This window comes from Megalops cyprinoides, chromosome 7, assembly GCF_013368585.1.
Source record: "Megalops cyprinoides isolate fMegCyp1 chromosome 7, fMegCyp1.pri, whole genome shotgun sequence".
Lineage (NCBI taxonomy): Eukaryota > Metazoa > Chordata > Actinopteri > Elopiformes > Megalopidae > Megalops > Megalops cyprinoides.
The window spans coordinates 23,174,042-23,200,807 of NC_050589.1; the positions used below are offsets into that span (position 1 = coordinate 23,174,042).

At 39.5% G+C, this 26,766-nt stretch overlaps 2 protein-coding genes across 2 annotated transcripts; both read left to right on the plus strand.

Annotated features, from left to right (window-relative positions):
* Positions 1-8,074: 8,074 nt before the first annotated feature.
* Positions 8,075-16,496, plus strand: LOC118781235 (sushi domain-containing protein 3). The gene is made up of 5 exons (XM_036534182.1): positions 8,075-8,474; positions 11,334-11,522; positions 13,548-13,695; positions 14,142-14,306; positions 15,329-16,496. Exons 1-5 carry the CDS (start codon positions 8,390-8,392, stop codon positions 15,579-15,581), a joined length of 840 nt encoding a protein of 279 aa, XP_036390075.1. The 5' UTR covers positions 8,075-8,389; the 3' UTR covers positions 15,582-16,496.
* Positions 16,497-18,518: 2,022 nt separating this feature from the next.
* LOC118781370 (caspase recruitment domain-containing protein 19-like) lies at positions 18,519-26,568 on the plus strand. Its single transcript, XM_036534372.1, has 6 exons — positions 18,519-18,597; positions 21,594-21,733; positions 23,336-23,492; positions 24,903-24,971; positions 25,788-25,853; positions 26,368-26,568. The coding sequence occupies exons 1-6, from the start codon at positions 18,591-18,593 to the stop codon at positions 26,481-26,483; spliced, it is 555 nt and encodes a 184-aa protein (XP_036390265.1). The 5' UTR covers positions 18,519-18,590; the 3' UTR covers positions 26,484-26,568.
* The last annotated feature ends 198 nt before the right edge of the window (positions 26,569-26,766 follow it).

A 26,766-nucleotide genomic window follows, 5' to 3' on the forward strand; every position in this document is an offset into this window, starting at 1 on the left:
CCCTGCGGCAGTGACAGTGAGATAGCACGGGCAGGTGACCGCTCTGAGCGGAAAGTTCCGGCTATGGGGATCACAGGACAAGTCTGCACTCCAGATTACATTAATAAAATAATCTCCAACGGCCTGAATCTCTCTCTCTCTCTCTCTCTCTCTCTCTCCTCCACTCACTCTGTTTCTTCCCCCTCTGCACTCTTCTTCTCAGTCCCTGTCCTTTTTTCTAAGGTTTCTATATTTTTTTGTCAGGGTTACAATAGGTGCAGTTCCAGAAGTACTTTAGATTAAAAAGAGTAGTAACCTCTTCAAAGCCAGCCATACAAAAACTGATTGCAGATGTGAGAGAGAGGTCTTCCAACTAGAGACACAGGAGCAGCTGAGACAAATTAAAAGCATCACAAACTAAATACAGAAAAAGCATAAGAGGGGAAAGAGGAAATGCAATTAAATTAAAAAAAGGGGGGGGTGTTATCTCTATTGGAGGATGGCCATCTTCCCCTCTTTGCCCTGTTATTGCTTCAGATGGTCTGAGTAAGTTAGAAAGTAATTTGTGTTTCTGCAGTAAAAAAAAAACTATTCTGGCTTTCTATCCATTAAAGCCATTGACTTGCTTTTGACAAATTCAAATGTGCTAAAGAATATGTCAGTAGGTTACTTCAACAGGCTGCAGCAGTGAAACCTATATTTATGGTGGGGCTCCGCATGATGTATTTCCAGGAAATACCCATTTTAACAAGAAAGAAAGAGGTCCGCTGAACCCATATAGGATACAGTGATGCTGTGAGGTTTTTCTCTGTCGTGCCAGAGGAAAATAAACGTTGCCCTGGCAACCAGCTCAAAATAGGAGAAAGTGACTTTACTGTATTCTAATAATCTCTGAGTTTGAACCTGGATTTACCTTGTGTCAGGCTCATCAAACGATCCATTTAGCATCATCTCCCCATCCATATCTGCTCTCCTCCACAGAATACACTCCCTGTCAGCTGGAGAGAGAAAGAACGCCACTCAACCCACAGGAGGTGCCGCCTTCATCTTCACTAACAGAGGGGATGCACAGTGTCATGTGGTTACCTTACCCATCGGCCAACAAATTCTCTTGCAAACTCCCTCTCCCACGCAGGCACACGCATGCTCACATTCCTACACACACACACACACACACACACACACACACACACACACACACACACACACACACACACACACACACACACACACACACACACACACAACACGTGCATGGGTGCGCAAGCACGTATCCACACACACACACATGCATGCACACAGAAATACATACATACAGACAAACAGGCGACAAACAGACTGTTTTTCCCTCTCACTCACACATACTCTCTCTCACCCACAAGATCCTACCAGAAAAGAGAAGTAGGGTTAGGGGTTTCTCACAATGTCCAGCATCTCCTTCACGAATACAATTGGTGTGTTTTCATAATGGCTCCAAGGGATAAAAATAGGTCCATTTCCCATTAACACCTTACTTTTTACACAATCATCAAACAGGAGTATGTATGAATGACAATGATGCAAGTGGATTCGCTTTTGTAACAGTATTGTCGTGACGGACACTGTACGATTCCTGGAGTTCTGATTGCATCAGAGGAAATTTCTGCATTTCTACGAAAACTCTGTAAAAGGTTAAGCAGTGTTCACAGATGGATTTTCGTGCGGGAAATTTTAAGTGAGTACTACTGTAACTAACTGTCAGTTAGTGCAACTGATTTTCTCAACTTTTGCAGCCTCACAAACATTATTCTGACTGAGAGCATCAGTGTTCCCTCCACACCCATAAAAAAGAACCCCACTGCAGCCTCACCCGTTCTGTGACAAATTACATATCAGTTGTGTTCAGCATCCACGCTGTTCATACCTGTTAATGACCTGCTCTTGACATCTCCTCACCTGCCCTGGTGTCAGACAAAGCTGATCCTTCTGCCCTGACCTCGGCCTGCATTCCACTGGGGATGTCATGTGACTGGAGCATGTGATCTTGCTGGGCCTGCGCCATCCACACATCCCCATGTGTGCACACCCTCCTGAACAGCACATGAAGAGGATGTTACTCTGAAGGGCACTGAGTGTGTTCACAATCTCCACCGAGACGTATCAGATCATCTGCAAAACACACTGGAGCCATATGTTTATTTATGTGGCTTGCTATCATGTTTGCAGCTTTAACTACCCATCAATATTTCAGATATATACATCACTAAAAATAATCATATATAATATATAATAACAATAAATATATAAAAATGAGAAATACCAGGTCATTAAATATACAGTAACTGTATAGGAAAAATACTAAAAGTAAAAAGAAAGAAAAGTAAAAGAAACGATGCATTGAAGAGTAGGTCTAACCTCTCATTGTATAAGAATCAAAATGACAATCAAAATGAGAGGTGCATGGAGGGATCACTCTTGAGCAAATTAAGCTCAGACCTCAAACTGAGCCATACCACTGAGCTGAATCTCATTGATGTCCCATGATCTATTTTTTACCAGCCACTTTGGGTGCTGAGGTGTTTGTTTTCATTACCAAAAGTAGCAACTTTCTTTCAAAAAATACAAAAGTGGGGGGAGCCCCTGGATTCTTTCGCTAACATGGGTTGCTTATTGATTGCGGTGCTGTGCAGAGCCTAGCATGGAAAATAAAAAGTGTGCTTCGTGTTCGCTTGATAGGATCCGACTTCAAGAGCGATGCGGAGCTCGCTGTGCATCTTAAAAACATTGCCGTCACTTCTCCCATGGCCAGCCCGCGGATGCTGAAGGGCAACAGACAGACACACAGCACCAGGAGGGATCGTTCTTTCTCCAGAGGGGCTCAGGAATGAGAGAGCGGGTGAAGCAGTAGATAAACTTAAACTGCATATGTTTTCTGTGGTATCGATCGAGCAAACAGGCATGACGATCATTCAAAGACTTATCAGGGCTCCCCGGCAACAAGCACAAGAGGTCAAGCCTTAACGAATAGAAATTCCAGCAGTTTTTCAGGGCTGCAGTCTTTGTGGTTGTTTAAATAAAATGGCTTCCAAATAGCAATCCATATAGTAATTATTTAAAGAATGGAAGGCCTAATTTATATTTTTGTCTTTGGTGACTTGTAAATTTTTAAAATAAATTTAATTAAACTACTGATTACAATGAAACAAAAGAAGTGCCCTGTACACACTGGTATTGGATGTGTTGTGTCGTAAGTAAAGTGAAGTAATGCTACCATTACTCTTTAGATACTGTGTCACAAATCCACTTTTCTACTGCAACCAGCACACACATGGCATGTTTACAACCTGGAATAACAGGCTTAAAACTACCCTGAGAAATAAATTCAAGAAATTGTAGACTTTCTCAAAGCAAGTAAATAATAACAGATGATATTGTGTGTGTGTGTGTGTTGTTTATTTGTTGTTGCTATTAGTTATTATAGTACTCTGTTCTTGCTGAATATGTGAAGTTTGATTGTCATTTTACAGTCCTGGAGGGAGTAGCTTTACACCTAAGGGTCATGGGTATGAGCACAGAATGGCACTGTAGCTCAATAGTCCCTTGCTGTGTTAGCCGTGTCACAGAAAGTTCAAGGTTGAAAGTACTGAAAGATACTGTGGGTAAGATTAGCTGATGAAGCAAAGAGAGTATGTGATGCAATGTAACGGTGCTCTTGTAAAAAATGAGGCATTTTCCAAGACAGCTCTGTTAGAGTTATTTCCCTGCATTTTCTGGCTCAACATTGCAGAATAGACTGCCCTGCCTAAGTCATGTGACTAAACACGTTGGTCTGGAAAGGGGCTGTGCTGTTAACATTTAGCCTACCACACTCGCTGTTTACATTTTACGCAAGACATCTGATTGGATATTATCCTGTCAGTTGCGCATGTCTCTGGAAAAGGGTGGGGAAAGGGAGAAATTGACCTCACTCACACTGGTAGTCATACTGAATTAATATCAAAGCAGTCAGTGCATCAACAGAGAAAGCAGCCACTGCAATGAATGGCTTGACTTCACAATATGATGGTGTGCCACCTCTAAAACACAATAATTGACCAAGTCATAATTGTTTTAAGCATTCCATCCTGAATTAACTAGCTTTGCAGGATCTTGGTCATTGTCAGTAGACAATAGCTGGTTCTAAAATAGAGCCGCAGGGCTCACCCTACCTAAGCAGCATTTAGATTAGCTAGTTAGCTACCTAGCTAGCAATGCTGTGCCTGCCCCTATTGCACCAAGTGCATAGGTACCACTAACTTTACTATAGAGATATATAGATAGCTATGCTATCTAGCTTATTCTAGCTTGGCTCAGGTAAAATTAAATAGGGAGACCCATTCCCGAGGGAGAAATAAGGATCCAATACCGTGTATGTATCCTATCTCCACTGGGCAGGCTAATTGCAGAGTGCAGTATGCTGGAGAGTTTAAGTGCAGAGTGTTTCTCACCAGCAGGCCTGTTCTGCTCATCAAGGGTCAGTCTCCTATCTCTCCCAGCAGCCTCAGTGTCCTTAGTCCTCTCGTCCTGTACTGTACTGGGGAGATTACAGCACAGAACTACTCAAGTCATTGCCATCACACACATACACACACACACACACACACACACACACACACACACACACACACACACACACATACACACACACACACACACACACACACACACACACACACACAAAGCTGTGGAGTTTTCAGGAATACTTTCTGCAGTTTGGCATATTGAGGACACGTTACATTTAAATGCTAATACATTGTGCTTCAACATCTTGAACATTTTCACTGTTTACTGTTGGTGTTAATGACTACAGCACTGCTTTCCTCAAAGCACTGTGACAGTAATTCTGCAAATTAAAGATTGATTTGTCAAGAGGAAATATAATTCTGTCTTAGTTTTACTTTGGCTGTGGTGGTCCTCAGTCAAATTTGGCTTACATGCTCCTGCATTATGTAACCCAGTCTAGCCTGCTCCCAGGTCAACACAGATACAGTATATCGTCCACTGACAAGGAAAAAGTGTCTAAGGTAACAGAGTTGGTCAGAAGAGGGAAATAAATGATTGTTTCCTCATATGAAAGGAAAAAACCTTACATGGAATGACACCAGCAACTTTTCAACATCTAAACCTCACAAGACAAATCAGGACAATATTGCCTTTGATTTCTTTGTTGTAACAACACAATGACTCAATGGAAATTCCGTTCTGCAAACTGTCATTTTCTGCAGCTCAGGTTGTTTGATGCTCTTTCATTTTTTATAAGAAAGCACAAATGACCTGCCATATTGTATTTCTGATGTATATACATATATGACATGATTATGTACACATATACATTGAAACTATATGTAGCCCCCCCCCCCCCCCAAAAAAAAAATAAAAAGAAAAAAAACATACAAACTGATGTCTGGTTATTACATAATCATAATCTATACAGTACAGTAAATGCATATAATAACTACAGGTCTATGTTACCAAAGTTACTTGGCAGAACACATTTTTTCACCGCAGGATAAATTGATTCTAGCTTTTTTTTTTTAGTTGGCCATCCTGAAATGCCATTTTCTAATGAAGTACAACCTTTTATGGACGTGTATTCGCACAAGATCTTTTTGATATAAGGTTATGGTTGGTGTTTGGCAGAATGCCTATTTAATTAATAAAGCTGTCCAATTGGCAATAAAATGAAAATGATTCTCATTTTTAAAGGCTCAATTAGCTAGTTTACCACCAAGCTAATTGAACTATGACACACTAAAATGATCATCTGGAATACAAATGGAAAGGAAAATAGCCTTTTGTTTGTAAAGGAAAGTTACAACATGTTTTATCTACCAACATGATATAAACCTTTTATTTAGACAAACAATTCAATAATAAACCTAATATTTAATGGTGTGCACATCAAATTGTAATAATAAAAATTCATTTTGACAGATGACATGTTTATATTCACAATCTGAATTATAATTTTTCTGTTTTGTTGAAAATAACCCCACCTATTCAAGCAACATCCGTTCTAAAGTGTGTGAAATGAGAAATGGCAAGTTGAGCAACACAAGCTTACTCAGGTCTAGTTTACTTACCAACCACATCTAAAATTGGTTTATTTGCATGAGAGTTCACCCTATAGCTATACACAATTGGCTATTGCCATGAAATCATGATTTCTCCTTCTCTTCATTAGGAGATAACTAGCTGACATACAAGAGATTGAAAACATCAAAGTGTTACTTTTTAAAGAAATGTCAGATTGATGACATGTATCCTAATTGCTAAACAGACTTCCATTCTACCTATACTTGTCAGTTAACTACTGTACAAGGGCATACTGTAAAAGAACCTTTTTTCTGAACAGGAGAAAATGTTGATGTCACATGATCTTACATGAGTATCAGCCCTCTGTAGGCCTTATTCTTACACATCTTTGGTGTAGCTTTTACAAACTGTCTTGTATCTGTTCTTCTTTTTCAGTCATTTCTCATCTTTTACTCTTAAGTCTCAACCACTTTCGCAACCTGTTACATCTGTTTTTGAGTGGGTTCAGTTGAGCATAGAGGCCCTCCCACTGTGGTGAACTGTCATTGTCAGCGGAAGGAAACTATGATGTGGCGGCAAGGTTCATAGTGGACGGCAACAGGAAGTAGCTCATGTGTGAGGCCTCACAAAACTCAGAACATGTAGGTGGAAGGTGTAGGTGCAAATTTGGGTATTTGTAGAGATTTCTGAAATTGTTGTAGGTGTTGTAGGTTATAGTCTTTAATGATGTCACTTCTACCATTTTACCACAAAACTTTGTAATTTTTTTGGTTTGTGGACAGAATATTTGGCCTTGCAATGCATTTCATTACATGCCATGTAAGTGATCCCTATTGAAATATTGGGCACTATTTGGCTTTCTTCTTTGTTGTGGTATTAACAGCTATACCTATTAATGAATTCCATTCATTACCACTGTCTCAAAGAGCAACATTTTTCATTAATGAATGGCCTCTGAAACTGGTGCACTAATTAATTTGTAAGGCATTTTAAAATAGGAAGGCTGCAACCACCACAGGGAGTGAATGTCTGCCCCAAACCCAAGTTAATGTTTGGATCTGTGCATGACAACATGAAGTGAGGTGTAATTATACTAACATAGCAAATGGCAATGCGTAACTTTCTATGTGAAACTGGATTTGTCTTTAATTACAATAAACTAAACGTGACTAGTGCTCTCTTATAAATTAATTTAAGATCAAGACTTAATTCTAAGATGCAGTCATGTAACAACATTTCAATGGAGTAACCTTCCATGGGCTGCATTTGAGGTTGACAAACATTGCCTCCTTTAATGTTCTGCATACCTAAAGCAGGTGAAAACATATTTAATCAGCATAATAAGCACAATGTGAGTGTCATTTGCTTAATTGCTGAAAAATATGTATACTTCAAAGATTTAACTTAAAATTCAAAATCTCTTGGGGTCAAAACAGGTCATGTGAGCATACTTGTGCGCACACACTTAAACACATGCATACAAATGTCTTCTAAGTTGTAGTCCTACTCAAACTAGACTAAATCAAAAGGTTCTAGACAACCCAGAAAAAAAATCAACATAGATGTTTCATGTTGCACTGGATAACCCTTCCATCAGACAGACTGAGGTCATAATGCTAGTCCTAATTCAACTCACAACAGACTTTTACCATGATAATCCCAGTGTAGATTGCTACAACTATACCTGTGTATAACTTCCTGAGTCTTCAACCGACTCTAACGCTGCATTATACTCCAGGATCACTCCTGATTTACAGTGATGCCATATTATTTTCTTGTATTGGGGATCCATTCAGTAGCGTCTGGCTAATAATTTGGACAAACACAGTAATGTGGGCACATATGGTAAATATGTCAAAAATAAACATTTTTGCCCAACTGTACCAAACATGAACAAAGCCCAAGTGCAACGATGCGATGGGAGGAAATGGGCAGGGTAATGCAAGAGGTGGGGCGACGCGAATAGCTAAATCTGAAGATAACAGAACTCGTGTCAACACGAAACCGTGGAGAGGAAGTATGTGACAGCCGGTGCGTGCAACGGAAACGTCGCTGGTTAAAACAAGAGCAATATCTGCGCATGATTAACGTACTGGTAGGTAACGGTCACATTTTGATGAAAGCAGACAGAGGAAGATCATCTGGGACGGCGTGCCCCCGTGTGCGTCGTTAATTCATTGGACTGCGATCCAAAAGAGGCTTGATGGATAATTAAGCTCTCTGAGCAGCTAGAATTCAGAGCAGTCGAAGGCATCGAGGCTTCAACACCTGGATCGTTACTGCTGGAGCGCGGTGTGCCGGAGTGCTGGTTTCTGCACACGTGAAGAAAAGAGACAACGGCCGTTTGAGATCTGATATGTCAACGGTAACAGCTTCAGTGTTTGACATTTCAAGGACTATATTATCTCCTGAAAACGGAAACCATGCCCGTAATCAGACAGGTAAGAGAGGAATGCCAGCAAAATAATACGGTGTCACTAGTTCCTCTTACTAATCTATTTAGCTACACCATGAGGGGGAAAAAACCCGAATCTTTATGTGGACTCAGTTGTTATGAACGCTTCGCAGTGTTCCGTGAAATAGGAATAGCCAACACAAGCACGTATTCATTTGACTTTATTAGGCTAGGCTACGGTACTGACCGCATGTTGTCATATTATGCATGCTGTTCCGTCCGAGATGTATATTATCCGCTCAGTTTTGGGGTAAAAAAAATTATAAGGGTTTAAAAGTTTTAAAGTATCTTTGTGTTTCTCCTTTATAATTAAATGTGACAGAGGACTGTAGGTGTGTTTATTTGTCGCAAGACAAATTTGGGAATCATATGTGCATACATTTCAGATTGGGAAATCAATATTTTATTGAAGATAGTGTAGTGTGTCGGTTGCATTGCATGTTTTGGTAGCAACATAATATGTTTGACAAGTAATATCGTGTGCTTTCTGTATTTTCAGTCTGAGTGGAAGGAAGTTGTCTGTTTACTATATGATATTGTTATCCATTATATGCAAACTTCTACTTCGGAAGTGATGCGTCATTTTTCCTGATTTTTTTGTTACGATTAACGGGTCATTATAATTGCCCACAGCTACACTACTGTTAGCAATTGTATTCTGGTTTAGTTCGTTTATGATAAGACGAAGTGTTGGCGAAAGACTGGAGAAACTTACCGTAACATTATTTTTACCATGCAGACTGATACAAATTGATAGATTATAGAATTTCTGGCAGCGCGTTTCCAGTAAGAATGGCATGTTAAAACTGTATATTCAGTGTAGTTGGAAGGCGGAGTGAATTGTGAGAGAACACCTAGATATCCTTTTCATCTAGCAGCATCAAAATCCTATTAACTAGTTTTTTCTGTGTACAATTCATACGTTTTATATGTACGCCACGCCCATGGAAATTTTTAACATTTTCTCTGAAAAGTAACCTAGCAAAAGTGTCCGCTTTAACAGCAGATATCAGTAGTCTAAGGCACAATAGATCCAAAATACAGGTGATTTATAATTGTAAACAAGATGTATTACACGATATAAACAAGAACCTTTGAAATATTTAAATGTCACTGACACTATCATCCGTTAGGTTAATTCGATTATTATTTTACAAAAGTTGTATCGGTTTGTTCTTGAACATATAGGCCTACGTTGTTCTTGAAAGCAGGAATAGCCTACTGACCAAACTAGTTAACCCAATTGTGATGACAAAAAACTGAAATGCACGAACAGCAGACGTATATTATCTAAGTAAATATGGTTTAAATCGCATAGAATATATTTACACTACCCCACTTAAATTTCAACTTGCCCTCACTTTAAGGCAGCAGTAACCTGCCATGACTGAGCCTAGCTCCTCACTGGCAGGTCAATTTTCCATGCAATTTATTTACGTTTAGAGGAAACTGAATGTTTCCTAGGTAATTTCAGAGGATTAGTTAAAAATAGTGAAAAAGTAACGCTGGCGTAAAAAGTCTGCAAAACCGAAAAAAACTTTTGCAGCAAGGCTAAATGAGCCAGTGGAAACCGTAGATGATTGACACCGAGGCTATGTACAAGATGTGCAAAACCGCAGGCCAATAGATTCTTTTAAAATAAAGTATCCATTTGAAAGTGCAGTGAGGATTGTAGGCTGTTAAAGACGTCACCTTGAAGGTGGGCACTTGTTAGCTGGCCAGCTTTTGTATGTGAATGGCTTTATTGTCTTTGAACCTTGGGACTTCACCACTGCATATTAATGCAACCTCCTTCATCCTAAGAAGAATCCAGGACAAACTTGCTGAATGAACATGTTCACCTCAACTGCACCTGCTGCCTAACACACTGCCAAGAGTGCTCGCTATAGGCCTATTTGCATACATTGCCAAACTGTATGACACATAATGACCTATGCACTGGAAACTCGTTTGTCATTTGTTTCCAAAATAGGTATGCAAAAGTGTCTTGAACTGTCAACACACTACAAATTAGAATATATTAAAATGACTCATATATTTGAAATTGATCCACTTCAAGTTATCAGTAACAAAAAAGCGCCATAAAACTGCCAGAAAGCAGAAACGCAATCGCAAATTTACATTGTTTCAAGTGAATGAATATGAACACGACAGTGTTCTTGACTATTGTTGTTTAAATTTCACAGCCAGTGGGACCTCTTGTGGTAGCTCAGGAGAATTGCAGTGGCAGAACAATGTTGAATAAAATACAGATCCATATGAATAAGTAATATTGTCAGTAGCATCACCCTTTGCTGTAACGTTGCTGAAACCTGCATTTAATTTTACATAATAGCGAAAATGATTCACTCATCTCAGTGCTTGGTTTAACTAGGTGTTAAATATTCCCTGTATGGAATCATAACTTTCCACACAGCAGGCAAGTCTTTTATTTAATCATTTATTAGATTTCTTGCTTTGATGCAGTCAGCTCTAGCTTCCACAAAACGCAGTAACAGAGGTGCTGAGTCACTGAGTGTATCTTCAGGCACTTGTTAAAATATTTTCTGTACGTGTGCTTTAGAACGTGCCGTGAGCCAATGAGGCACTGTATACTGACCTGCATGTTTACTGCAAGCCTGCGTTGCAGTTTGAAATATTCTGTCTGAAGGTGTGTATCTGTACACAGGATCTACTGCAGGTAAGTGGAGGGGCCAGTCCTAGGACCATGGTCTTGTTTTTCACAGCCAGGAAATACTTCTCTATACTTCAACAGGCAAATGTCTGAAGAGTGATGCTCACAGGACACTCTTGTAATGTGTGAGTGCATATAGAGACATTCACCATTTTTCTCTTCTTTTAACAGGTCAGTGTACCCCAATGCCCCTGCCTGCCTTGGGCACTTTGAAACTCATCCAAGGCAATGGCACGAATGTGGGAACGGTGATTTCCTTCCAGTGCCCATCCAAACACCGGCTAGTTGGGGAGGGAGTGGTGTCCTGTGTCTGGAACAGCAACAGCACCCAGTGGACAGGGGGAACACCCTGGTGCAAACGTATGTACAGCAGGCAGAGAATGCACTGACACTAGCACGAGGAATGTTTAATCATGTTCTTTTGGTGTATGTTTAAACTAGCATAGCTCTCATATGCCACCAATCCTGTCCCTCCCTCTACTCATTTTAGACTCACTCACACCACAGGGAGGTGTAGACAGAATTCCTTCGAGAGTAGCATCTGTGTTTCAGAGTGTAGAGTCATTACAGTAGTGTCTCCAGTTTTATCTCAGGCTGAGGTTGCCCTCTGTTTCGCAGTAGGAGATTTCGTTAATCCTTTGGTTTCTGAGTGACAAAGGCAGCACTTTCCACAAGGATGGTTTCTGAGAACCATCGATCCAGATCCCCACTGATATGGCAGTACCTCTGTCCAGATCACTATCACAATGCTGGCGCTGAGCTCAAATATCCTGAAAGGAATTGTTCCATAGAGTGACCAAGAAGGAGATTTTCTTTGCTTGTGTAGTGTTGATTTCCTAGCTCTTGAGTTCCTAGCTCTACTTGAGCTTGGGATATTTGTGGAGTAACTCTGAGGCAGTTGGTAGAGTACATGGTGGAAGAAATGGATGTTTAGGCAGAGGGAAAGAAATCATTGATGTGCCTCAAAAGTGCACGCTTTGAGTTGACTTCTTGAGAGATTAAATAACTTTAATTTAGGAGATGCTGAAACAATTATGACCTCAAAGGTTGTTGGCCAGGGTGGCCTCCATTTTCATATACACCATATATATTTTCATATATCATATTATGTCTAATTTGTTAATCATTTTAACCACTCTTGTGTATATATATATATATATATATATATATATATATATATATATATATATATATATATATATATATACTTTCATTTAGGATGTATGTTGAAGAAATTACATTTTCCCAATTGATGCATATACTGCAGCAGAACTGTTATTTGTACAACAGAAGTCTAATGGAAGTGTGTTGTGATGTTCCTCCATCTTTGGTGTGTTCATCTAGCTCTATTTGGCTGCCACTGTAATGCTCTTTCCCCATAAAACCTCTTTTAACATATTGGTTCCCTTTGTTTCCTAATATTATTTGCTGCTTTTAAAAATTTATTATTTTTCAGTTATTTGCACCAGAGTTGGGTTTCAGAAAGGTGCTTTACAAATTAGATGCATTGTTATTTTATTAGTAGTAGTAGCATGTGCCTTTTGATACATATATCCATTTTTGTGGGGTTATAATCAAAAAACCTATAACCTCTTTATCTCCAGACGTGAAAACCATAGGGAGGAGATGGTGTTTCTTAATTTGCAATTTACTGATAAGAATATCTGGCTTTATGAAGTATAGCACACAGATACAAAGTAAATAGCTGATTGAATCAAAGGCATCAGTTCCTTTTTCATGAATAATTCATTGAATTCAGAGTTTATTTAAAAAATGAAAATCTGTGTGCTTGTGCTTGTATTTCTAGGTTTTCAAAAGCAAATTACAAATTCAGGAAGCATAAACTGGAAACGGTGTAATTGCTGCATAATCAAGCCAGTGTGATAATTCTAAGTAGTGGCTTTGTTGTTAATTGTTCTGTAAAATTTCAGCAATTGCAGAAAGAAGCTTAGAAAGTATCTGTTTCAGTTGTATAGACACGTAATCACTGTAGGGGAACAATGGAAGGTGACAGTGTGGCACATGGTCAGCAATGTGACTAAACTAAGAAGGCAAAGCTTTATCTTAATCTGCTTTGAATTGGCAGGCTCTTCATTAGAGATAAGAGAAACCTACCAGCTAACTGCATGTGTAAGTCTTGTTGGAAAGGAAGTGTCACCACAATGAAAACTTTTGCCCAGCAAATAGAGAGTTGTGACAACGTTCCCATAAACTTATAGAATCATTGTCATGCTGTCACAGAGTCCCAACAGCGTCATGAAAAGGTTATGTGTGGGCCAGGAAAGCATCAGAAGCTGTTTCCTTATGAATAGTGACTGAGCTGAACCTGGTTGAATTCGTGTTCGCATAACATCGAATAAAACCCATGTCTGTGTCTGTTCATAGCACTGTCCAGGTATGAGGACTTTGGATTCAGGGTGGCTGTGATCGCCTCCATCATTAGCTGTGCCATCATCTTGCTGATGTCCATGGCCTTCCTCACTTGCTGTCTGCTGAAGTGTGTCAAGAAACAGGAGAGGAGGAGGCACGAGAGGTGAGGGGAATTCAGGACTTCCTCACAAGATGAAACAATTTTATAGCCTAGGTGACTCATCAACTCAGTGGTTTTTCTTGATTTTGTATGTTGATGGACATACGCTTTTAGTGGGATTGGCACGGACAGTGAAGCTTGTATTTTTGGTTCAGTTACAAATGACATCTCAGTTTTATTCAGTGCTTTTCCCAGAGAAAAAAATTACAATAGTGAGGTAAAACATTGACTGTTTAAGAATTACCGAAGTTTCCCTTGGAAAGAAGGAATTCAGTATACATGAGTGTATGTCATGTAGTCAGTGTTACAATGCACAGTACTCCCTCTGCTGAATGTCATCAGCATAATTATGGTATTAATGTATCGCCATACTTGTTATATTCAGTGTGCTGAGAGCTCTCACTGGACACTCTGTGTTATTATGTGATTCTGCTGCGATGTATCTCCAGGGAGACACAGCTATGGCACCAGCTGGAGCGTGAGGAGCTGGAGGAGATGCAAGCATCATATTATGGCCAGAAAGGCAGAAATAACAACAACAACACAAGAAAGGAGAAGATAGCCGGGGAAGAGTCTCGGAGCCTCACTGGGCGTGACAACATGGGTTTCTGCAGGTGAGCATACACCTGCCTACTGTCACCCCAGCTTTCCATTCAGCTTCCTGTCTTATTTGTATATGTTATGCTTTCTATCCTTTTATGCCACCCTGTTTGAGAATTGCCAGTCGTACAATAGGCTTGTCTCCCCATGACAACCTCTGCATTTGCAACGGAGAGCTGAGCGCTGACAAATGCAATCCTCTGACGCTTTCGCATACAGCCATCAGTTATTTCACACAGCACACGACAGTGAGTGAAATGGGCACTAATTGGATGATAGGTTTTACTCCGTTGACGTCAGAGACACGAGTAAAACCTGGCCAACCTACCCAGCCCTGTTCCCAGCCGAACAAAACAAGTTTGTTTCACCACTGTCCTGGTCATTGTCAGCAAGCGACATAGCCTGTTTCAAACCCAATCTGTAGTGCTCAGGCTGTCTTCAAAGTGAACGCCTTGCTGACAGAGCCACTTGTGACTCGGGTGCCTGTGCAATTGGCATAGACTGTGGCACTCTGAATCAGAATTATACAATTTCTGCCTTGAAACGCAAGCATATTTCCACCAATTGTAGACTTCTCTGAGCATTTTTCTCTGCATTTTTCTCTGTATAATGTGAGCACATCTAAACAAACTCTGCTTCACAGAATTCTTGGCAGGTTTTTGAGAGCATTTTTTTCCATTCTGAAGTCAGCTCTGGTTGATTCCTGATATTTATCTCTGTCATTTTTCCTTGCTGTGTAAATAAGAAAAATAAGAGGCCCAATTATACAACAGCACTCATGCAAGGTTAACCTCACTTTTTATTTTGTAAGACTCACTTTGCCTCCTGTAACTTTATAAGAAAAAATAAATCAGGAAATGAATAGAATCAACTGCATACAAATAATGGTTAAATAGCTTGCTGGGTTTGTTTAGTGATTACCATCATAAAGGAGCTTTCTGTTGATGTGTTGTTTGTTTGGACCTAATGTTGGATCACCCAGGCAGGGAGTACTTGAAACAGAACTAACCGCATTATGTGTGTGTCTTCTCCACAGGTGTTATTATGATTACCCATGTGCAATGAATGGCCGTGCTCCGGCCTCCACATCTGCCCCATACTCTGTCCCCTACAGAGAGTATGGCCCAGCCATCAGCCTGCACTCCCAGAACCCAGGCACGGCTCGTTGCTTTGACCCAGCAGAGAGAGGAATTGCGGCAGTGAGTGGGCCGCATATGGACAACCTTCACAAGAAGTACAGACACCCACTCTGCACTCAGGAGCGTCCTACACGCATCATATCTGTGTGAGGCAGAGCGACCAATCAGCAAGTGGACCACAACCAAGCAGAGACAGGCAGCACCCTTTGCTTGCACCAGAACAGAAGCACTTGTGCCTTAAATGCAACCATTACAAGACTGAGCGCTGTAGTCCTCACGGATTTACAGAAAGCGTTTTGCACTTTCAATGGGAAAACTGCCTTTAGCTAGCGAGAATCTCTTTCTTGGTTTATTTTCCTTTCATTCTGTTTCCTTTTGGAAACTTAGTCCATAGATCCACGATTAATAGTTTAGTTTGCAAAGAGAATGTAAGGCCAGATTTACTAAAGTATTTTGCGTGCATGTGGGGCAGTAAAGGCCCATAGCTAAACATGTGTGGGACCAACTAGACATAATGAGTGAAAGCTGTAATTAAGGACTGGCACAACTGAGATAAACACATTGAAGTGGGAGTGTGGACCACTGTCTGTATTTTTGCTCTCATTGCATTTGTAGTAAAATACATTTGTATGTACTTCTGACTACTTATTCAGCTATTCCTTTGTAATACAGGGCAGGTTTATGCATGATGGGATCACTGATTCTATCATTTCATGTTTGGGCATTCTGATCATTTTTTTTCTAAATAGCCTTAGAAAACTTTGGTTTTCACAGGTGTTCCTGGACCAGAACACTCAACCATTGTATTCTGTGATGGTCGCTTTGTTAATTGTGACAGCATGGTGTTTCTTCAGCCTGACTGTGTGATTATCCGCCCTCCATAATAGTACTAGGCTGTGTCTAAAACTGCATCTGCACCCGCATTCACTAACTCCCCTCCCTCGGGCATGTGTCACTGGCTACACTGAGTTTGTCCCAGTACTGTAGGTGAGGGGACAGGGCTTGTCATGCCCTCAACTGCCCCCTCTAAGCACTTCTGTGAAAGTGCTGGCTTTGTGATGACCTGATGACCCTTAACTTTTTGTATTATAAGCAGAGAGCTCAAAGCGCTGATCTTTCTTTGGTGGTGAATGCTCCTTGCATAAATGCAAATAGTATTATAAAGGATGCTAACATTTTTTTAAAAAAATGTTAAACATCCACTGAAAGGGATGGGGTGAGAGGGTGGTTTTAGACACAGTCTTACTTATTTGGTCTATAATTTCAACATACTTACATTTTGTTTCTTTTTTCTTTTTTTACATTGCACAAAACATTATAAAGTCTGGCTCTGAGTAAGGGAATAAATTACTTATGTTAGTTACATTATGTGGGAAAACAGGCAGTTGCTTTTTTGGTTTTGATGGAAGAGAATACAAAGGCACATTGGTACAGTTAAACTGATTTGTTTTTGAAGAACAATTTCTCTATGCTTGCAGAATAGTAAACTATGGACAATTTGATAAATATGGACAATTTTACTGTTGTCAGTGCTGTTATGTATGATCTGTGGATTCTTCAATCATATTTTTCATTGTTGGATTGTAACATGATAAAGACTGATTATAGAAAAACATTTTTACATTTTCCTATGGAAAACTTGAAGTGACCAATGACTGATAGTGGTTGAATGCTCGTGCCAGTTGGATTATTTACAGCACCACAGTTGTAATACTTTGTACATTAAAGTACTTTGTACTTGGGATACTGTAATTTGAGGTTGCTGAATAAAATGACCATGATAAAATAATTTTCTCCCGACTATGTTTAATAGAACAATGTGGCAGTGTAAGGGACACCTTTATTAAATAAACATATCCATTAAATTATATTTTAATAATTTTCACTGGTTGGAAATGCTGTCTTCTTTTTACATTTGTCACATCTCACATTTTATGAATATGTTCTCAGAAGAACCTCCCGCTGGAATATGTATTGGAGATTTTGTTCAAATTCTCAGGCAATTCATTTGTGTGTATGTTCGCTTACGTAGCCTTTTGGCACACTGCTGTAACCTTTGCGATCTAAAGAAAATACATGATGGAGCAGGTATGGTTTAATAAACAGTAGGCTTAATATTAGATAAAATAATAATGAATGTGCAAGTTCATAGAAGAGGGCAGATTTCAGAGGTTCGTAAGGGCTAAACGTTTTGGTGTTCCTTGTCTCAAATCATTTGATAAGAAAGACAAGGAAGACACAGCTATGTGTTCCTTAATATTTCCTTTTAACTGTATACATGTCATTAATCGTGTTGGCCTTTTAATACAGTAAAATAAGAGTAAAACTATTCTTTATGAACACATGTGCGAGAGTAGAACGCTGTAGTTGGCAGCATTTCGTAACTGAACTCAGAAGTCCACATATCAAAGTCGTTTAACCTCCACCAGCTATGAATGAGTCAATGAAATAAGCCCCATGGGTTGGAAGAACATAAACATTTCGGCATGGTTTTTATCCACATCTACAGACAGTAGACGTTTCCAACTCCCTTTACTTCGTTCAGCTGTTGCTCACTGCAGCCCCTGTAGTTTAATATAAATATAAAGTGCGGACTACAGTTACTGCAGCTATCAGATCATACGTAAGTGGGGACACCCTCTGGCCAAAAAGTAAACACCTTATTTGGCTGCAAAAATGTTGATGCACCGTGCAGCCATGCATTGTCCACCACAAATACTTTAATAATTTGATTAATTAAAGGTAAGATCAACGACATGTTTGGGGTTAAACAGGTTCACGGTTCTGTTGATTAATGTAGCCTACTCATTTTGAAATATCAAAGGTACTTATTTTGTATAATGATTTCCGGAGCAACTGGAGCCACACGCACAGCTGAGCATCAGAATTATTATTTGAGCACTTCGCGCATTTTGCATATTGTGTAAAGCGCTTTGCTCTTTTTTGCAAGTTTGTCCTTGACCCGCGCACCGCAACAACTTGTCACCAAGCAGTTTGCACACGCAGCGCATGCCACTGGCCTGTAACAGAAACCCAACACTGGGCGGCGTCGCAGGAGCGGATGTTCCAGGATGGGAGGGGCGAAAAATTACGAACTCGGGAAAGCGAAAGAAGGCGCACCATTTATAAAGAAAGGGGAAAGTAGCAAGAGTTTCCATTATGGCAGGTTTGTGAAACTAGTTACCTTGTTTGGTATCTAAAGTGGTTTTGGACACACTATGGTTATAACTTGCACAGTCGTTATAAATACTGTAGTCTGTTAAAAGGACCCTCTCATGTCATCACGACTTGTTGCTGGATGACCTTCCATTCTAAACCAGCATGCTAGCCAGTTAGCAGTAAAGTAACATTATGCAGCTGATTCCAACATACAACTACCGATTATTTATGAAAATACTCAGATGTTGTGATAATTTCTTTCCCCTTGCTCGTCGTCACTGCTGATCTTTGGTGCAAGTAACTATCATACCTAAATTGTTCAGTTGGCTAGCTAGCTAGCCAGCCAGCCCTTCTTCTCAACCATTCCTTTATGCAAGGCAACGTTGGCTACCAGTGGTCTGGTTATTTGTATACCAGTGTATATGCACTCTGTAATTTCAACGTAAAAGGTGTAAAACATATCGATAATGCACGTGGAGCAAGTGAATGGGTAAAATACATGAAATAAAAATTCAGATTCTTGCAAAGCGCCTCGAGTCAACACGTCATTTTAGGTCTATTGTAGATAAACAGCCGATATCTTTTTAAGATTTGCGAATAAACCTTCTAGGCTTACTCGTTTGTCTGTTAGTGTCAGGCTTATGTAAAAGCAGATGATTAACCATTAAGCACATCTCAGCGTGGAAGGTATGAGTTAACTTCAGTAGGGATTAGATCAGCTGTGTTTCTGTTGAGTGGGAAGGCATTAGGGTTTTAATTAGAATTTCTGGAGCTAATCCTATCCCCAGTTAAAATCATTATCCTGCCCCGTCAGTCTATGGGTCGCTTCCATAGCAAAGGAATGCGTTGCACGCATGTATATGACTTGATTGCTCCCGATGAAACGTAAGCATGAATAAATTATCTAGTGGCGATTTGAATGTTGTTTGGCATATATGGGTACTGTCATCAAATACTAGAATGTAAATGTCTACAGAAACTTTGTAAGGGCATGAAAACAGTTTTCATATGAATGAAGTGCAGCATTTTTTTCGGTGTTGTACGATAAGATAAACAACAACGTTTATAATGTTATATGTTAAAGGTGAATATGATGTGTACGGTTAGTAGAGATACTTAATTATTGTAATGTATAGATGAATAGTATAAGCAATATTTGATGAGGATAACTAAGGTTGGTGGTAAGAATAGCTAAGATATGGTGTTGTAAGGGTTAATAACATAAGAACAATATAACTTGTATAACAGTTTAAGAGGTATAGAAGGTGTGGTAATGGTGATGTGCTACTACAAAGTGTTTAAATAAAATGGGTTTAGAAATAGGGATGGCATTCTATAAAATATTTAGAATGAAGTTTTATTATTGGAGATGACTGTCAGTTACTAGCAAGTTAGTAATTTTAAACATCTTAAGCAGCTTGAAATACATTAATTACTGCAGTACACACAAACACAGTACATACATAACAAATAACCATTTGATAGCGCAGAAAAAGAGGTTCCTCCCATCCTTGAATATAAAACACAGAAATAACTTAATTACTCTTAAAGGCTCAATTTACCGTTGCTTTAAAAAGGAACCATCATACTAAATTCAGTAAATATCACTGAGTTAATGTGACATTTTAACTTATGCTTCTTTGACAACTAAAAACCAGTCCTCTTGATGTGTTGTTTCAGATAGTGAAGTTTTACAGTTTGGAAGGCTTTGCAATTTAATTTTAATCTTCCATTAGCTAAAAAAGTGGTCTTAGTGTCTTGAATAAGAAACATATATTTGGTATTACAACCGGTGGACAGCTGTTTGTTTCATTGTACTACTGCTGTTGTTTTTTGTATTCTGAGTGTCTGGGTGTCAAAACTTTCATGTTGATGTCATAATAGTTACTTTAAAATTTTCCAATTTCCCATCCTGCCTGTAAAAATATACTGCTAAATTTTTCAGTGCTGAAATGTAAGACTTAGCTGTCAGACACATCAGGCATGACTGTGCAGTTGTCTGGACAATAAATAATTTGTAATGTATGTGAAAATGAATCTGTGTGCTTAATTAAAAATTAGATCATTAATTAAAATGATCAAAACTGACATCACAGGGAGATTTTAGTGTGTGTTTTTCCCCCTGTGGCCATGAGAAGCATCTGATGAATAAGCCGCTGATAGAATGAAATATCACAGGAATGTGCAGTGCAGTATCGCTGTCAGTTTGGCTTTAGCGGGAGAATGCAGTACACTACATGTGGAGTGAAACAGCACCATGGTAGAAAACAACAGGCAATGAAGGAATTTCTTCACAGGATTTTGTGGCTTTTTTATCTCATTGATCAAATCCAGTGCAGCATAGACGGAGACCAAATCACTAGGGAGACAATGAGAATCAGAATCAGTCTTTACTGGCCAAGCATGGTTTTACACATACAAGTAATTTGACTCCGGTTCCAGAGTCTCTCGTAGTGCGTTCGCACAGTGATTTACAAGGTGACAACAACAAATATCATCCAATAGTAGTGGAGCAACAAACGAGACAAGATACTCTTCATAAGTTTCCTGGTTTGGCTAAGCAGTTCCGTTGGCTATCTAAGTCATCAAGGAATTTAGAAGTTCCTGTGTGGGAAAAAAAGCCATGATGGAACAGTGGGAACAGAATGTTCTATGTGGTGGCTATAAAGTTCAGTATTTTGTTACTAAAAATCATTGGCATGGTTGTATGTGATGTTAGTTGGTGACTCGGAGCCCCAGATACCAGATTTTGATACCATCGGTGGTAACCAAGAAGGCTTTTCAGTATCCCTCTTTCTGTTGTCCATGATCTTATTATACAAACAGGGTTTGAGTCTTTGCAAGTTGTTTGTTTTTTTCTCTTTTAGCTCCTCTTCTAAAATGGAAAATGCTGTTAGGGGTAGTTATTTCTGGGTGGGGTCAATTCCAGAATTACAAATAAATGTAGAGGAAATCGTCAGTTATGTTTGCTTTACCAGCAGTCTTTATGTTTTTTTCTCACAGACAGCTACTATGAGCAGCTGCAAAAAGACTCACAGTTCCTTGTAGCTGACCAACGGCTGGACACTGAGTTGGTGGATAAGCTGGTCTTGCAGCTTAACAGAATTTATCCTCAAATACTGAATGACAAGGAGGCCCACAAAGTGAGTACGCGCTGCTGATAAGAACCTCTGTATCACTCTGAAAAGGCCATGGGGCCCAATTTTTAAAGGCGCACTGAACCTTTTTCCCCTTGATTATTTACTACAGTATTGAAGAAGGGGTATAAAAAATTAAGTGACCATTACCCCATCAAAAATCTGATACTCTAATGAGAAACATTTAAAGTTAATATCTGGTACTAACATAACCAACCAAAACAATAGTGGTAGCTTTTCAATGTGAAGATCTGTTTGGTGAACTTCAAAATGACTTGCAGTGAGTTAAAGTCTTTGTCAGCATTTTCACCTGCAAAGTAATGACCTAGTAAGACAAATATTCAGGCCTTCTCTGTTCGTTGTGTAGCAGGATTGTAGCATAGTGATACCTCATTTGTCGTTGTGGATGTGTAATAAATTGCTTTGTCCTGCTGTTGTGGGTCCTCCTTAGAGGCCTTTCAGAGCTCTTTCACATGTGGCATTTGAATTCTAGCCTCTTGCCCTCTGACGTATCACTTAGGTGCAGAAAGGTGTGAGAACTTAGTCACTTTCACATGGGTTAAATGCTATCCATTTGCTGGGCCATAAATATGTGATGTTGGTTACATATTGATTACGGTTGCAAACATGAAAATATATTGTTTGTAATTGTTTAATGTGGATAATTGTTACCACCAAAACAAGAGAAATGGCTATCATACCATGCTTAATATGGTCTCTTGTGGGCCAGTTTGATGGTGTGAGGTAACGGTAAAATCCCACATAGTCACCACACAGCCAGCCATGTTGGAAACTAAGCTAAATCTTTAGAGTGCAGCTATAAATATATATATTTATATCTGTGTACCTTTCATCATTAATTGGTATAAAAATATTCAAATTCTGTCAGAAAGGTTGTAATGATTACAGTAAGCCATTTGCATTAGTGAACTGACCTCTTGTAGGAATTGTGCAGTTCTGTACATCTTATTTACATGTTTGGAAGCATTTAACAACTGAAGCCAAACGAATGTCTCGCATTTTATCAACACCTTACTGATACATCAGAAGGTGTTAGAACAGAGTTCAAAGTCTGCATGTGAATGGCGTCTTTCTCTTTTCTTTTCACATAGACAGTGTGAGAATGCATTCAAACTTGCCTTAGAGACAGCAATGTGGTGTGATTTTTTTTGGTGTGAGCAGAAGTGCTTGAAATTTTCTAGCAACTTTATACTTTCAGATTATAAACAATACTAATACATAAATAATAAAGAACATACTTTTGATAAAAATGTCAAATTTTGGCAAAATGTCTTAGTGTTCCCTAAAAGTGTGGGTTAAAACTCCTCTACATGGTACATTCTGTGGATTATTTCACTGTATGGTTACATTAATGCAGTTGTTTATTTTTGCAATACTACTCTTCAGACTGCTGTCCTAAAACAGCGCTTCTGAGTTTGAATGAAATTTATAACTTCTTTCAAAAATGCATAATCTGTGGTAAACTAAACTGACACAAAGCACGCTGAATATTTTCATATTGTCTCTGACTCCTGGTGTTGGTTGTAAATGGCAGCTCTTTGGGTTGATTTATGCCGATGATTAGCTGCCTGTGTCTGCCTGCTACAGTTCCGGAACCTGAGTGTGCCCACCAGCATCCGGTTTGCTGAGCTCCTGGCTCACCTTCAGGTGAAAGGGGAGGAGGCGTGTCATGAGTTCTACAGAGCACTGCACATCCATGCCGAGGATGTCTACTTCAGCTTGCCCACCCGTGTCAGCCGCAGGGGTGAGAACTTCCACCAACTTCGCTTCTCACATTCACCTTGTTCTGCAGTTGCGCTGCTGGTGTGATGCAGCCTCCCCCTATTGGCCTCCCTCCTTCGTCCTTGGTTGATAAGGCCTGGCTACTGTGCTTCAAAGACAAATATATCACAGAAAATTAAGTTGGACTTTTACCTCAGTGAGATGTTAAAGTCAACTCTCAAGCCAAAGTCTCTTTGAATGCGGTCACTTTAGTGCCTCTTTTTAAAGTTTGGCTGGTTTGGGGAGGCATGGCTTAATGTGTGACCTGACCTACGCCATCCAACTCTGCTTTTTACTGAAACTGTCTCTAGCCTTTACAGTTCTACAGTTGTCCATCAGCCCTGGTTTATGCCCTTACAGGACTAAGAAACCTAGAACCTTTTGGATGGGAACCTCCTAGAAAATACTCTGCTATAGTGTCCGGCCCTATTAGGAAAAAAAATTTAAAATATGTGTATTTAAAATTTGGTCATGTTTAAGAATATTTTTATCTGGTTTGTCCTTTTACATTTAGAATCTAGATGGGAGTGGAGTAGGTTTTTATTTTTTCTGACTAACTGAATTAGGTGATTAGATGCTAAATTGAAGAAGGCTGGAAATTATTTGGAACTGGGAAACTGATTGGGAATGGAATGCCAAGGTTCACAACCCTTTGCCTTTATTAGGTTTGCCATGTGGTGATTCGCTAATGACTACAGTGAGTTGGGACATCTGTTGTACTATCTCTACAAGAAAATCTGTTAACAATGAATTTGTTGGTCACTTTTAAAATGTCACCAGTTTACAGAAGTCCTTGAAACACTCAGAGGACCCCTGTGGCCTTCAGACAGCCTGTCCCTTGTTCGGGTAAACACAGAGGTCCTTTTCCTTTAATTAGACCCTAATTTTTTTTAGCCCTGTACAAATGAGGCTTTAGTCATGCTTTGATAGAAGAACTTTGAAGCTATGACTGTTGGTGGATTGGTCTATATAACCTTATTCCATGGGGTGTGTCTCAGCAGGAATTCTCATTTGTGAGGTCTCTGTCTTTCATGAAAGCTGACATTTTCCAGCTCCTGTCATTTTTAGTAATTTTCTGTGAAAAAAAGCACCTCAAATATGGACTAATAACATGATTACCGATGTGAAATCTGCCTTGAAAGTCACTGTGCACTGCTTTTATAGCAAGCTGGATCCAATGTCAGCTAAAGCGCTTTCTTTGCATTTCAGAGTTCAGTGTGTTGTAATGTTGAGTAATATGATGTGTAACAATTGCGTCCTTCCCATGGAAGATTGGCTTCATAATTGCAAACCATAGACAGAAGAATGAAGCAGCTTTAAGCATAAACTGATTTTCTGCCACTTGGCTATGCTCTTTGCAGTGAAACTAACCATTTACTGCTTTTATTCCTAGAAACCACAGATCCAACAGGGACTAACACAGCTGACGACCTCAGGGAGAGATTTGTTCTTAATGACAGGGGTAAACAATACAATTACTAATGACCTTGAGATGTAAAATGCTATGTTTTTTTTACTTTTTGAATCTTGTACAACACCTCTTCGAGTTTATCATTGATGCGCAAGTTTAATGTTTTAGTTGGTCCTGTAAAGAGCTTTACTTAAGACTAATGATTTTTTTTATAATTGGCCCACCTCTTTTCCCCCCTCTTCAGAGGATAACTTTCTTTGAAGATGGTGGAAACAGTTTTTAAATTATTACAGACAGAACTGGTCGATTTATGTCCTCTGATGAATCCAGTTGCAGCTCGTAATTCCAGGCCAATTAAGATCAATCAAGCCTGTTGTACGTGTTGGAAATTTTGAATAAAAAGCTTTCAAAATTAGCATTTATTTGCTTAGTCTTGGTACTCCTTAGACCCTCATTTGTGATAATAACACAGGTACATACAGACGTGGAGGACATTTTTAATATGCCTGCATATCCGTTAACGTGAATTTAGATAACAAAGTTATCTTGTCAAATTCGAGACATGTCATTGCTTATCTAAGGTGTGTCATTTATCTCTTAAAGGGTCGTAGTACACAGTAGTTTGTGCTTTTTTGTTGGTTCACTGCAGATAAGCCTGTATAATTGCACTGCACACTTTGGAAGCTTTACTGCAGTTACTACAGACAAAAGTGCATGCAACCTACTAATGAATGGGTCATCATTTAAGCAGTTCCTTTGAATTAAATGTGTGAAAGAGTGGATTTATATTCATTATGATGGTAGCCTGTTGTGATTGATGTGGTCTGTCCTTGAGTCAGGGAAAATGAAGGCCCTTCTCCCTCACAGGTCCCTGTTTCTTCCTGGGCTGTTTCAGCGTGGCAGTGGGGTTGGCGCTGCTCTACTACTGTGGTGGTGAGTTCATGGGTCTCAGCTTTTACCGCCTGCTTTTATATCAGCCAGTCAATAAATCACATTTAATTCAGCGGAGTGCCTTTCTCAATGTGATTATCGCAGTGCGTTTAGCAGAGCCTGACACTGTGAAGTGCTTGCAAGGAATTAAACGGAGCTGTAGAGTCATTACCATTCTACGCAGCTAAAAATTGCTGCATTTGTAATGCTGAAAGTACACTACCCATTTAAGGCCTCATTACATTCATCCCGCTGAGAAAGCATGAAGCTTTGCAAATGGAGATACCATTTTTTGCAGTGGTTTTCTACAATGATACATTCTATTGCACATGAGAAAGAAAACGTCCCTATTGAGAACATTTTCCTGTCTAGTGGGAGTCTATTTCATCAGAATTCATCACAGCCCACTAAATCATCCGGGCCTCTTGATTCTGTGTTTTCAATATGTGTGAGTGTGTGCTGCTGAAGTTGCCATTCTACCAATATTGTGCTGATGCGCCCGTTTTCTCCTTTACAGAAGGGAAGTTTCTTGGAGATGCCAGGAGAGTGTTGGGGTTCACAGCCCTGGGGGTGGGCAGGCGAGCCAAAGAGGTTCTGATATCTTACACGGACGATGGGAACGGGAAGCTGTAAGGCCTCACAGCCACCATAGTGACTGTCACACCCAGCTTCAGAGATACAAGTGAAACACAAGTTTGCCATACCAAGCAAAGGGCTGCAGGGGAACACAAGATGCTTTTTAAATGTGTATGCATATACCATGTATAATATTTTGTTCATTTGAAATCCCTGCAGATTTTTTAAACAACCAAACTGTAAAATATTTTTTGACTTTTTCACATGGTTTTTGTTCTTTGGCAAGCATGGTGTCTTCTCAGTGCTCTTCATAAGAGTGTCAAAGCTGCCTTTTTAAAAT